The 14683-nt window shown below is 41.0% G+C and overlaps 1 protein-coding gene across 1 annotated transcript; it reads left to right on the top strand.

Annotated features, from left to right (window-relative positions):
• Positions 1-444: 444 nt before the first annotated feature.
• LOC310792328 (alanine aminotransferase 2) lies at positions 445-8227 on the top strand (the record flags this gene model as incomplete). Its single annotated transcript, XM_083654050.1, has 10 exons — positions 445-546; positions 1942-2031; positions 2403-2511; positions 2857-2990; positions 3894-4137; positions 6470-6549; positions 7181-7317; positions 7426-7597; positions 7824-7979; positions 8111-8227. 10 exons carry the CDS (start codon positions 445-447, stop codon positions 8225-8227), a joined length of 1341 nt encoding a protein of 446 aa, XP_083510176.1.
• Between the last annotated feature and the right edge of the window lie 6456 nt (positions 8228-14683).

Genomic DNA, 14683 nt, shown 5'->3' with positions numbered 1-14683 from the left:
TTCCAAGTAATGTGAAATGTCACTTGAGAAATTGTGATGTCATCAGTGATGTCATCAGTGAGTGATGTTATCAGTGATGCCACTCGAGCATGCCTAGCCGATTGAGCATTTTGGATACTTGCTCAGCTTGATCATGATGATGATGATGATGATGTAATAAATATTTTAGTCACAAACAGATGAAGGATCTTTGTGTCCTCCTATGTCTCGAGACCGCATTGCATTGCTGGGGCACTTGACAAGAAACTCCAACTCTTAATAAGGCACTTATTAACACATTTCTTCCATGTCTTTAACTTGCGACAAGGTGATACGTCTCACACACACATTCCAGCTTAGCTAATGTTCTTCACACTGGGCAGTATGCCCTGGGCAGTACGCAGTAAGCTACCTTTCCAGCGTTGACATTTTGCGGGCACCCTGGGTCATAGAGGAGTTAGAGAGATGTCTCTGAGAGGCATCAGTCCACACGTGATGAGGATCAGACACTCAGAGCTGACAGCCATGATGAGACTTGCTTGCCAGATCGAGGAGGAGCTCAGACAGGTAAAATATATTGATATCGAGTAGAGTATAGGGTGGGACGATGATAATCGATATGGGGGTTCACGATTCGATACAACCACGCTATGATGTCATATAGAGGCACTTATTAACACATGTCTTCCATGTAGATCTTTAACTAGAAATCCTCTCTGTACAAAGAAGTTAACTTGCGACAAGGTGTTATAACCGGCTCGTAGGCCACTACAAAAGAGGTAGATGCACACCAGGGATTCCACAATAAACTGAGATTTAATTAACAAACTTAAAAGTATGAATTATACAACAGAAAATACAATGGAGTGTAGAAGTCAGTAATATCAGTGGTGTCTCTGGAAATGTGTGGATGCAGTGGGTAATGTGTGGAAACAAAAGACAAAGGTGAAGCAGCTTGGTGGAGAGGAACAGATCTGATGACTAGCAGGGCAGGTAACCCTAAGTAGAAGCCTGGGAGCACCCCATCTCTAATCAGGCTAATCAGCTCAGCAGCCAGCATACAGGCCAAGGTGATGATTGGGCAATAGGGCCGTCACACAAGGTTCCAAGGTTCTTCACACTGGTCAGTACACTCAGTTGCCTTTCCAGCTTGGACATTTCTCATTTTGCCGGTGCCATGGTCTGAGGCCAGTGAAGAGGAGTTAGAGAGATGTCTGCTTCGAGAGACATCAGTCCACACGTGATGAGCATCAGACACTCAGAGCTGGCAGCCGTGACCACACTTGCTTGCCAGATCGAGGAGGAGCTCAGACAGGTAAAAGTTGTGGATATTGATATAGAGTAGAGATGAAATTGATAATCGATATGGGGGTTCACGATTCGATACAACCACACTATGATGTCATATAGAATAGAAAAGTTCAATGACAACAAATTCTGGATGTGCAGAATTATGTTTATTTCTTAGCAACGACTTTCTAGCAATGTCATTTCATTTGCTAGCTAGAATGTAGCCCTCAGACATCACTAATAAAAGAGTGCCTTCAAAGTGCAGAAATAAGGTGAGTTGAATGCCTGACACACATTTCCCAAAGAATTTTGGATAGGGCATGAGAGAACTCATTCATTAGTGAAGTGTTGAGACGATCACGATCCAAAGAGTCTGAGGGCTAGCTAGAACGTAAACAACGAAATTACAAAGTGCAAATCATATAATTTGGATGGAGAGCTTGTGAAATTGTCATTTATGATTACAGCAGAATAAAATGTAGCTAATATTGAGATTAATTCTGCCTCCTTTTGCATTGCGATATATTGAATTTCGATACATCGTCCCATCATCCCGTCTACGACTTGTCATCGGAGAGCATGTGCAAACTACAGCATATTTAACAACCTATATATTCCAATATCTAACTTACTTTCTAACTTCTGCTATAAATGGACTCATCTGTTCTATAGGGAGTGAGGAAGCCGTATAAAGAAGTGATAGATGTCTCCTGGGGCGACTCACACCGGACAGGAGTGAAACCCTTGTCATTTGTCCGACAGGTATTTCCTCTGTCCTCCCTGTGACTTTCACAATCTGCACGCCTGCATTAACACAGGCCTATACATTTCCATTAACTCAATCTTTGTCTGAGTCTTCTGCCTGTCTGTCTGCCTGCCTGCCTGTCTGCCTCTCTGTCTGCCTGCCTATCTGTCTGCCTGTCTGTCTGCCTCTCTGTCTGTCTGCCTGTCTGTCTGCCTCTCTGTCTGTCTGCCTGTCTGTCTGCCTCTCTGTCTGCCTGCCTGTCTGTCTGTCTGCCTCTCTGTCTGCCTGCCTGTCTCTCTGTCTGTCTGCCTGCCTGTCTGTCTGTCTGTCTGTCTGTCTGTCTGTCTGTCTGTCTGTCTGTCTGTCTGTCTGTCTGTATAATGGGCAGGTTCTTGCAACATGCCTCTACCCTCAGCTTGCCAACAGTGACAAACTGCCCGAAGATGTGAGGCAGAGGGCTCAGATGCTGCTTGGGGCGTGCGCTGGAGGGAGTGTAGGTAAGGACTGTGTAGGTAGCCTATTTGATTTGATCTTTAATTTTCTCAAACAAATCAAGCATATAAAATCACAATAAAGACAAATTATAAGCATAAACAATTAAGTCAAACAGTTGTCATAAAACAACCAAACACAAGGATGAGTTCAAGAAGGGGGCAGTCCTGCCACTTCTTTACAATATCATAACATTAAAATAAAAAATCTCTTACAACATAATAAATAAATAATCTAAAATAATCTAGGCCTATGTGTGATGCAAATGTTAAGCAATGTAATTTCATTGTGGATTAATTTTTTTTGTTGAGTTTGTGAAAGTCGACCAGAGATGTTTGTCATTCTTGTAGGTTCGTATACTGAGACAGGGGGGATATCACAGATAAAGCAGAGTCTCTCTAAGTTCATATCACAACGAGATGGAGGGGTTCCGTCTTTCCCTGAAAATATATTCATGGCCTCGGGCTCCCAGACGTCAATCATGGTAAGAATCATCGCTGTCGTCACCCTTTTATCCATTTTATATGCTCCAGCTCCAGCTTGTAGTCGAGTCGGACTCGAATCCGAGTTCTTGGACTCATTTTCAGGACTTGTGACTCGATTTGGACTTGAGCACTGATGATTCAGACTTGTTAAGTTGTCCTTTATTTATCCCCATGGGGAAATTCATCCTCCGCATTTGACCCATCCTCTAGGAACCTTCCTAGAACTAAGAGCAGTGGGCAGCTGCACTGCAGTGCTTTTGCCATTGCCTTGGTAATTCTTTGGCACTGACAGGAGTATTAACCCTAACATACATGTCTTTGATGGTGGGAGAAAACCCACACAAACACAGGGATAACATGCAAACTCCACACAGAAAGGACCTGGGATGGACCGGGGTTCGAACCCGGGACCTTCTTGCTGTGAGGCAACAGTGCTAACCACTGAGCCACTGTGCCATCCTTGGGCTTGAGCATTCATGCATTTGGACTGGGAAATTGGAGACTCGGACTCGGACTTGTTAATTGATAAAGACATCATTTTTGTATACTTTTTTTGGTAATAGGCCCTAATAATTTGGCATAAGTTATTGATAGCTAAAATTATATTAATACTGTGACATTATTCAATTTTATGCACGGGCAGGCATGTGTGTTCCACCTACTGTACATGTGTGGATTCACGCTCATGCTCAGTAACTCCGGACTCGGACTCAGATGATGGGGAGTCGACACAGACTCGACCCAGACTCTTCTTTGGTGACTTTCACTCGAACACTGGGGACTCGACTGAGACTCGACTCAGGGTATAGTGACTTGACTACAACACTGGCTCCAGCCATTGCCACCACTATTATCCCTGCCATCATCATCTACAGGTCAAGTCTCTTTACTGTGCCCCTTAGACTATTCTAACAGTCCTGGTGAACAGTGTGGGCCCGCTGCCATCAGGGGTGCTAACTCCAGTCCCATCCTACCCCTCTGGCAACAACGCCTTGCTGGGGCTTGGAGGAGCCGTGGTGCCGTACTACCTGAAGGAGGAGCAGGGCTGGGAGCTGCAGATAGACGAGCTACGCAGAGCGCTGCAGTCTGCAAAGGGCATTTGCAACCCTGTGGCTCTGTACGTTATCAACCCTGGAAACCCCACAGGTACTGACGTCCCAGCACAATGGAATGCATCTCAACTTGTTAGACGAGATTGCTGTTAGGCACTCCACTCCTCGTTGTGCTTATTAGGCAAAAGTTTGGATACACACATTTTCTTTTCTTTTTAATTTTCTCATTAATGTTTTGGTTGCACCTGTGTTTACCCTGCATTTTAGATACAAAATGGCTGCTGTGAAAAAGGCCCATAGCAAATGCGTAATAATAGCAAAGATATCAAAACTATGAAATAACACAAATGGAATTATGCAGCCACCCCAAAAAAAGTGTTGAATAAATCAAAACATATTTTATGTTCGTTAAAGTGGCCGCCCTTTGCCTTGATGGAAAGACAAAGGTTTTGGAAAGAAATTCATACACAATATCAACTTCACTATTTATATTTTCTATTAACAAATTTAAAATATTTTAAGCATAACCGTTTAGATCAAAATGGCTTTACGGTTTAAAAAAAACTGTCTGTCTGCACAATGGTCTGTACCAAAGAAGATCTAACCTTGTGTTTTCTTCATGCTGTGTGACCTATAGGTCATGTTCAACACAGAAGATCTAACCTTGTGTTTTCTTCATGCTGTGTGACCTATAGGTCATGTTCAACAGAGATCTAACCTTGTGTTTTCTTCGTGCTGTGTGACCTATAGGTCATGTTCAACAGAGAAGATCTAACCTTGTGTTTTCTTCATGCTGTGTGACCTATAGGTCATGTTCAACAGAGAAGATCTAACCTTGTGTTTTCTTCATGCTGTGTGACCTATAGGTCATGTTCAACAGAGAAGATCTAACCTTGTGTTTTCTTCATGCTGTGTGACCTATAGGTCATGTTCAACAGAGAAGATCTAACCTTGTGTTTTCTTCATGCTGTGTGACCTATAGGTCATGTTCAACACAGAAGATCTAACCTTGTGTTTTCTTCATGCTGTGTGACCTATAGGTCATGTTCAACACAGAAGATCTAACCTTGTGTTTTCTTCATGCTGTGTGACCTATAGGTCATGTTCAACAGAGAAGATCTAACCTTGTGTTTTCTTCATGCTGTGTGACCTATAGATCATGTTCAACACAGAAGATCTAACCTTGTGTTTTCTTCATGCTGTGTGACCTATAGGTCATGTTCAACACAGAAGATCTAACCTTGTTTTCTTCATGCTGTGTGACCTATAGGTCATGTTCAACAGAGAAGATCTAACCTTGTGTTTTCTTCATGCTGTGTGACCTATAGGTCATGTTCAACACAGAAGATCTAACCTTGTTTTCTTCATGCTGTGTGACCTATAGGTCATGTTCAACAGAGAAGATCTAACCTTGTGTTTTCTTCATGCTGTGTGACCTATAGATCATGTTCAACACAGAAGATCTAACCTTGTGTTTTCTTCATGCTGTGTGACCTATAGGTCATGTTCAACACAGAAGATCTAACCTTGTTTTCTTCATGCTGTGTGACCTATAGGTCATGTTCAACAGAGAAGATCTAACCTTGTGTTTTCTTCATGCTGTGTGACCTATAGGTCATGTTCAACAGAGAAGATCTAACCTTGTGTTTTCTTCATGCTGTGTGACCTATAGATCATGTTCAACACAGAAGATCTAACCTTGTGTTTTCTTCATGCTGTGTGACCTATAGGTCATGTTCAACACAGAAGATCTAACCTTGTGTTTTCTTCATGCTGTGTGACCTATAGGTCATGTTCAACACAGAAGATCTAACCTTGTGTTTTCTTCATGCTGTGTGACCTATAGGTCATGTTCAACAGAGAAGATCTAACCTTGTGTTTTCTTCATGCTGTGTGACCTATAGGTCATGTTCAACAGAGAAGATCTAACCTTGTGTTTTCTTCATGCTGTGTGACCTATAGATCATGTTCAACAGAGAAGATCTAACCTTGTGTTTTCTTCATGCTGTGTGACCTATAGATCATGTTCAACACAGAAGATCTAACCTTGTGTTTTCTTCATGCTGTGTGACCTATAGGTCATGTTCAACAGAGAAGATATAACCTTGTGTTTTCTTCATGCTGTGTGACCTATAGGTCATGTTCAACAGAGAAGATCTAACCTTGTGTTTTCTTCATGCTGTGTGACCTATAGATCATGTTCAACAGAGAAGATCTAACCTTGTGTTTTCTTCATGCTGTGTGACCTATAGGTCATGTTCAACACAGAAGATCTAACCTTGTGTTTTCTTCATGCTGTGTGACCTATAGGTCATGTTCAACACAGAAGATCTAACCTTGTGTTTTCTTCATGCTGTGTGACCTATAGGTCATGTTCAACAGAGAAGATCTAACCTTGTGTTTTCTTCATGCTGTGTGACCTATAGGTCATGTTCAATGCAGGAAATCAATGGAAGAGGTCCTCCAGTTTGCTGCAGAGGAGAAGCTCTTCCTTTTGGCTGATGAGGTAAATGTCCTAAAACAGGGGTTTTCAAAGTGGGAGGCAGGCCTCCCCAGGGGGGGCTCCAAACAGTTTCAGGGGAAGCTTAGTGAAATAAATAAATAAATAAATAAATAAATAAATAAATAAATAAATAAATAAATAAATAAATAAATAAATAAATAAATAAATAAATAAATAAATAAAAATAAGTAAATAAACAAACAAACAAATAAATAAAAATACATTAGTTATCAAAAGGAGACCATCATATAGAATAGTATAAATGTGTGTGATGTGGTCCAGAGATACACTAATTTGGGGGAGTTTTTCTGACTTTCCCAAGTCAGAAACAAATAAATGCCTTTAGACATGACCCTTTTCATGCATTTGGTGTAGTCTGAAGTATTTCAATCAGCAATATCAGGCTATCTTGGCTCATTTGAGTGTCTCTATGGGATAAAACATAATCATGATCCCATAGGCATCCAGGAATTGAGCCAGGGGGGGGGGGCGCCTTTTATCAAGCTTTGTCTGGGGGGAGGCCCACAGTCACAGACTTTGAAAATCCCTGTGCTAAAACATCATCTATACAGGCACAATAGGAAACTCATAAATGTGACTATGCGTTTTTCTTCCTTATCCCCGTTGCCCACAGGTCTATCAAGCGATCGTCTTTGGGGAAGGGAGTGAATTTATCTCTTATAAGAAGGTTCTGGCTGAGATGGGGCCTCCTATTTCAGACACAGTGGAGCTGGCTTCCTTCCACTCAGCATCCAAAGGCTTCATGGGAGAGTGAGTTCACAAAGCACTTTTGTCTGTTTTTGCTGATCCTCACAAGTACAACACATTTAGACAGATCTCAGTAGCGTTGTCTATTTGTGTATCTGCCTCTGACACCAGGTGTGGTCTGCGTGGTGGATATGTGGAGCTGGTAAATCTGGACCCCGCTATTATCGAGTACATCTCCACTCTGTTCTCCATGGACCTTTCACCTGTGACTGGTCAGATGGCCCTGGATCTGATGGTGAACCCCCCACAACCAGGGGACCCCTCATACCCCCTCTATAATGAGGTGACTTCTCATCATGCTATATGCTTCACATTATCTGATCTAGTCTAATGAGCCAATAGCCTGCATTTTCCTTAAGAAACACAACGACAATGTCACTACCATCGGCCCAATTTTCAGCGTTGTAACTCTTAACGTGACACAAAAAAAGTTTGCTGTAAGAATCTGGACAGCTGAGTGCCAAATAATATATTTTCCTTTGATTTTTTTTTCTTCGCTCCCCTTCCAGGAGAAACAATCCATGTGGACCATGCTGGTTCATAATGTGAAGAGAATCCTTGAGGTTCTCAACAGCCTGCCAGGTTTACGCTGCCAACCAGTGAGAGGAGGTTCCTATGTTTTCCCCAGACTGTTTCTTCCACCTGGAGCCATTCAAAAAGCCAAGGTTGGAATACTATTTTATAGGGCCAAGCATACACTGCATGTCATAGTCATATTACTGTAAAATAAACCATTCCACTCTTGCTAGGCGTATTGGGATATCAAATATTTTAGATGTGTCTTTGGATATTTTAGGAGGTAGGGATGCAGCCAGATCATTTCTACTGTAGCAGACTGCTGGAGGAGGCGGGGCTTTGTGTCGCTCCTGGGTGTGAACATGGGATGGAGGAGGGCAACCATCATTTCAGGTAGCACATTCCCAATTCTCAATCAATTAAGTATCATAATGCTCAATACAGCTATCACAAATACCAGTGTTTACTAAACAATAGTAAACACAATATAACATTGTATGTCTGTCTTCCAGTAGACAAACCAGGGAAATGGGAATGCTAAGAATTAAGGGGTCTATTTCATAGTTTGCCAATCTAAAGGGATGTGTACTGTCAAGAGTTATGGCAAATATACAAAATATACCTTAATCTTCACGCCTCCCTGCAGATTTTGCATAATGACCTCAGTGGATACGATGGAGGAAATTCTGAGACGCCTGACCACCTTCCACATACAATTTATGAAGGATTTCTCTTGAACAGAGAGGAGGGGGGGATGCCTTTCTTTCCATTTCTTTGCAAAAAAGAAATGGCAAATTGTGTTTGATGTAAAGACATAATTAAAGAATCGGACCAGTTACCTTGTATTGGTATTTTAAATTTATTACAATAAATATGTGTCCACATTAACATTATTTACTGCATGTGCAGTCTGGTGTGACGGTCTTCAGCCAGATGCATCTTCTGTCTTGATACTCATTAACAGAGTAAAATCCCAACTTCTGCTTTTCACAAAGCAAATAATCAGAGTCCATAATCCAATCAAACACATGGATCTCCTCACGCCACATGGACTTCATCATGTAGCACAGTCATATTTATAGTGGCAGACAACAGTCCACTTTGGATTTCTGCTCTTCTTAGAGTCCTGATTAATTCAGAGCATATTGTACTGTAATAAATGATTCAAGTTCCTTGTAAAACTACAACCATTCACATTCTCAGTATTTTTAGCTGCGACTAGCAGCTAGTATAAGTCACTGTCGCTCCACTGAGTTTAGCTCGGCTGCCACACCAGAGATCCCAAGTGAGTCAAAGATTAAAATCTGGTATTAATGTGTCTCCAGTGTCCACATTGAGATCCGATTGTGATCGCATCAGGCAAGCTCCATAGCATAGAGAGCAGCATAAAAACAGCGGTGACTGCTGTTGTATGTGGTAATCAGGTTAATGTGGTCAAGCACTATCCGACTGCAATCTCATCACAGAAAACGCATGTTAGTGTCAGGTGTAATTGGCCTCACTATGGTTGCATCTTATCACAAAATGTGCTTGGTGCTATCTCATCTCATTCTCTTGTAGATGATCATGGGAGGATATTCATTCACTGAATACAGTAGATCACTGCTTGGGTGTTTGGCCATGGGTACATTTGAAATACATTAACACCAACTAATATATACAAGTGACATACCATCAGGCTCCTGATTCTTCAGTATCAGCCAGCAGACTTGATATAGACAACATGGAACAGTGCATTTCTCTCAAACAGACTGGCCCTTCTTCTTATCGTCAATCTACCTCACTGTCACTGTTGTGTGTGAAAGGATTTTAGTCTGTATTGTTAAGCAACTCCATAACCATTGGAGTTTTGGATGTATACCACATACACAAGTGTTATGGTCAACATGCTCTGCTTTACTCAGCTGAAAGGATAGCACAGTGAGACAGAATACATCCTGCTGAAAAGGAAGGTGCCCTGGGTTCAAATCTCACATGGTCATACTTTTTCCTTACACTTAAAGTATACTACTAGTATAGGCCTACTTACTTAGTATACTACTAGTACACTGATTTGGGACAATTTAGTGCTAAGAAGTATTAGACAAGTATACTTAGGAGTATACTACTAGTACATTGATATTAGTATACTTAGTGCACAAAGTATACAGTACTGGGACGGCATTAGCTCGGGAGGTAGAGCAGGTCGGCCAATGACTCAAGGGTTGGCGGTTCGAATCCCGCTCCCTCCCAGCTGTTGTCGTTGTGTCCTTGGGCAAGACACTTAACCCTCATTGCCTCGTATGAATGGGTATGAATGTCTATGAATGTTGGTGGTGGTCGGAGGGGCCGTAGGCGCAAAATGGCTGCCACGCTTCCGTCAGTCTTCCCCAGGGCAGCTGTGGCTACATCACCCGTAGCTTACCACCACTGGTACGAATGGTGTGAATGAATAATGATTTCTGTGAAGCGCTTTGGGTGTCTAGAAAAGCGCTATATAAATCCAATCATTATTATTATTATTATTATTACTTCTGTTGGAGAAAAATATAAGTTCCATTGGCATTTCCCAATAAGCTATTTGCATACACATAATTATGCTATAAGTTAACGATGACATGACATACACATTATGACATGACATCTGACATATAGACTCACACTGACATCTCACCTCACCCATAGCCCCATGGAGAGGACTTCTCTTTGCTGAAACCTTGGGCAGTGCATCGTGTCCAATAACAACTGATAACAGTTTCCCTGTCAGACTCAAGTGGACGCACACACATTTCCAAGGTTCATCCTTCCTCCTCTCTGTTTCTCTCTGTCTACCTTTGCCTATAAAGCATATGTTGACTGTCGGCCATTGGCTGAATATTTGACTCTGTACATCGATCAGACATGTGTACATTGAGATTCATGCCCTCTGTCAATATGCATATTGCAGAGAATATTGTATTAAATATACTTTTATGTTAAACAGTCCTGGACTCAAGGCTTCAATTCATTTGGTTAGATAAGCTCTTAATTATCACATTTAGCGGATGTAAAGAATAGATTTTATTCTCTATCAACTTCCATATAAATTATACTTGGAAATATACTTGATCTTTTAAAACACTTTATAATAACGTTCAGTCATAAGCCTTTAAATAATGATGAACTAATCACTTACAAAACATGAATATACATCTGTAGATGATTAATAAATGCTATGTTAATATATCACAAATGCGTTGTAAGTCATCTATCAACTTTTAGTAAGTGTTCCTCACCTGTTATAAATGATGTGTAAATCATTTAATATTCATTTACAAGGCTTTCTGCATCCCCTAATCTAAAGTGTAAACCATTCATCACACATAAATGTGTTACATACAAGGGGGTAGCTCTGTCAAAATTGAAGCCAATGCGGAAGTGCACTTAAACCATTGGTCTGTGTAGCACGGCCTGCTATTGGTCCATCACTGGCGAGCTGTGTGATCAGTGGACAAGCGACCTGTCAATCACGCCCCAAAACATAGTCTGGAACTACAACATAGTCTGAAGCGATTGAGACCATAAACACATTAATTAGGAAAGTGATTACTGAGGCCATACTTGAGGCTTCAAAACAGAAGTACAGAAGTCCACAAACAAATGGGTTGCCCCCTGCAGGCAAAGAGGACACTTCCACATTGGCTTCAATTTTGACAAACAGAGCTACCCCCTTGTAGCCTATGTAACACAATATGTGTGATGAATGGTTTACACTTTAGATTAGGGGATGCAGAAAGCCTTGTAAATGAATTGTAAATGATTTACACATAATTTATAACAGGTGAGGAACACTTAATTTACTAAAGGTTTATAGATGACTTAACGCTACAACAAATTTGTATAGCATATGTTAACATAACATGTATTAATCATCTACAAATGTATATTCATGTTTTGTAAATGGTTCATCATTAACTAAAGGCTTATAAATGACTTACGACTGAACGTTATTATAAAGTGTTACCTTGACCTTATGTCTCCGTGGAAACAGGTGGTAGGCTGCCTACCGTAGGCATGTCCTGGCTGACAGGGTATACAGGGACTACAGATGCAAATTAGCTTTTAGCTATCTCTGGTGCAATATATTTATTGTGTAGCCTATACTGTCCCTGCTCAAATAAACAATAAAGATAAAGACATCGCCCTGCCCTCCCACTTCCTTGTGTGACGATGGAATGAGAGATCCTCATTCCACACCGTGTCCAGGCAGGAGACCGTATGAGACCCACCGTCAGACCCAAGTCAACCAAGTCAAGGTGCTCTTATACTCGAGCAAGCTCCGTGGGAGTGGAGCTCCGCGAGTCTCCGGGAGTCACCGTGCAGACCTCGCGCTGGGGCAGATGCTATTATACTCAGAAAGTGATCAGCCAAGTGATCAGCATGTATTGTACAATGGTAATTGTAACATACGTGCAGGAGACAGCCAGTTCCTTGAGTTGGACTTTTATTCTGCGTTAACAACACAAGTAGAACACAATAGGAAACCTGGGCTACAGCGCCACCTGTCGGGCTGACTGACATCTCCCTTTTTATAGTTTTTCTTTGTTTTCTTCTAACAGGATTTTTTTTCCGATTTTTTCTTAATATATATTATACATGCTAGTTACACGTAGCCTACTTAACTCAACCCAGATTCAGTTTGCAATTATCCATTTCTTAGTTCAAACACAATAAACATACAAACAATGTGTTTTTTCTTTTCTTTTCTTTTCTCACAACTCGACCAATAGGCAAACTTTTCCAAACTTTTTTTTTTTTTTTTTTGTCCTTAAATCAGTCCTGATAATGCTTTGGCCCTCTAACACGCCTTCCACAGTGTGACCTTTTGACAGGGCTGTTTGTGGATTCAGCATTGTCTGCTACTACTCTTGGACTGTGGGGAACAGTGGAAGAAGTTGGAATAGGGTCCTCCAGAGCAACACTTGGTGTAGTTTATTTTCCCACATGATATGGGAACTCCAATGTGGTGTCTTCATGTGTCTCTGGGAATGAAGTCTCCTCTGTCTTTAGCAGGTGTCTGCGGTTCCTCCTGTACACTTGTCCATTTTGAGTTTTGACTATGTAAGATCTTGGTTGGTCATGTTTCTTAATAAAATGGGTTCAAATGTAGCCAAAAACCACACCAACCCAGATGCCCTGGTTTGGAATTCTCACAACTGCCAATAGAGTACCGCAGGGATGATGTATTTTTGTAGGCCGCCATGTTGGTTCCTAAGGGGAAAAGCCTATGGGATTTTAGAATGGGGATTTTGGTAAAAAGAAAAAGCATGAAATAAGGTCTGGTTAACACAAGCTTATGGGAGTGGAAATTTGTGTTCAGCAGGATAATCTTCACAAACGAGGACCACTCTGACTTTTTTAACGTTTTCTGAAAATCGTATAAAAAAACGCATACGAGAAACTCTCTCTTCGTCTCAACCAGTTGGAGAAATATGTTCAGAAATGGGGGAAATATCTGGACTTTGTGAATGGATTATGAGGGGAAGATGTTTTATTTTATCTTATTCAAGTTGATGTTTATGCCGTGTGCGTTTGCAATGGTGTTTGTGGGCTGCTGATGTGACACCGTTTTTCTTTTCTTTTCTTTTCTTGGAATAGTGGTTAGGTTTAGTTTGATTTTTGTTTTGTATGTCTTTATTTGTTTGCTATTGTAGGGTATTTTTATTTGTGGTTCTCTTGGTGTGTGGACTGTATTGTTTATGAAAATATGAATAAATAATTGATCATAAAAAAAAACTCATTGACACTATTGAAAATGTCAAAAAATCTGATCCTTAGTTGTGTCCTTTGTGAATTCTCATTTTTTGATGGTCTTTGCTATACATTGCTGGTTTGGTTGTAAAACAGATTTATTATGTACCATTTGTCATTGGGAAACACCAGGCTGAAACTCTTCTCTCTCATCTCTTATTAAAGTTTTGCATGTAAGCCAGAGTTTTTTGCCCGTCACCAGCTACTCACTGAGACTTCATGGTGTACATTTTCTTCACTTTAATGATGTACAGACAAGAATCTGACCAGTTACCTTGTATTGGTATTTTAAATGTATTACAATAAATATGTGACCACATTAACATTATTTACTGCATGCAGTCTGGTGTGACGGTCTTCAGCCAGAGGCATCTTCTGTCTTGATACTCATTAACAGAGTAAAATCCCAACTTCTGCTTTTCACAAAGCAAATAATCAGAGTCCATAATCCAATCAAACACATGGATCTCCTCACGCCACATGGACTTCATCATGTAGCACAGTCATATTTATAGTGGCAGACAACAGTCCACTTTGGATTTCTGCTCTTCTTAGAGTCCTGATTAATTCAGAGCATATTGTACTGTAATAAATGACAAGTGCATTCAAGTTCCTTGTAAAACTACAACCATTCACATTCTCAGTATTTTTAGCTGTGACTAGCAGCTAGTATAAGTCACTGTCGATCCCAAAAAAAGCACGTGCCACTGAGTTTAGGTCGGCTGCCACACCAGAGATCCCAAGTGAGTCAAAGATTACTTACACATGACATGATTAATATGTGTCCCCAGTGTCCACATTGAGATCTGATTGCGATCACATCAGGCAAGCTCCACAGCGTAGAGCAGCAGAAAAACAGCGGTGACTGCCGTTGTAAGTGGTAATCAGGTTAATGTGGTCAAGCACTATCCGATTGCAATCTGATCACAGAAAACGCATGTTAGTGCCAGGTGTCAATGGCCTCACTATGGTTGCATCTTATCACAAAATGTGTGCTTGGTGTTATATCTCATCTCACTCTCTTGTAAATGATCATGGAGGATATTCATTCAACGAATACATTAGATCACTGCTTGGGTGTTTG

The sequence above is a fragment of the Poromitra crassiceps genome (assembly GCF_964638095.1).
Source record: "Poromitra crassiceps genome assembly, chromosome: 17".
Taxonomy (NCBI): Eukaryota; Metazoa; Chordata; class Actinopteri; order Beryciformes; family Melamphaidae; genus Poromitra; species Poromitra crassiceps.
Note: the sequence above shows the minus strand (reverse complement) of the source record. Positions and strands in the feature narration are given on the sequence as shown.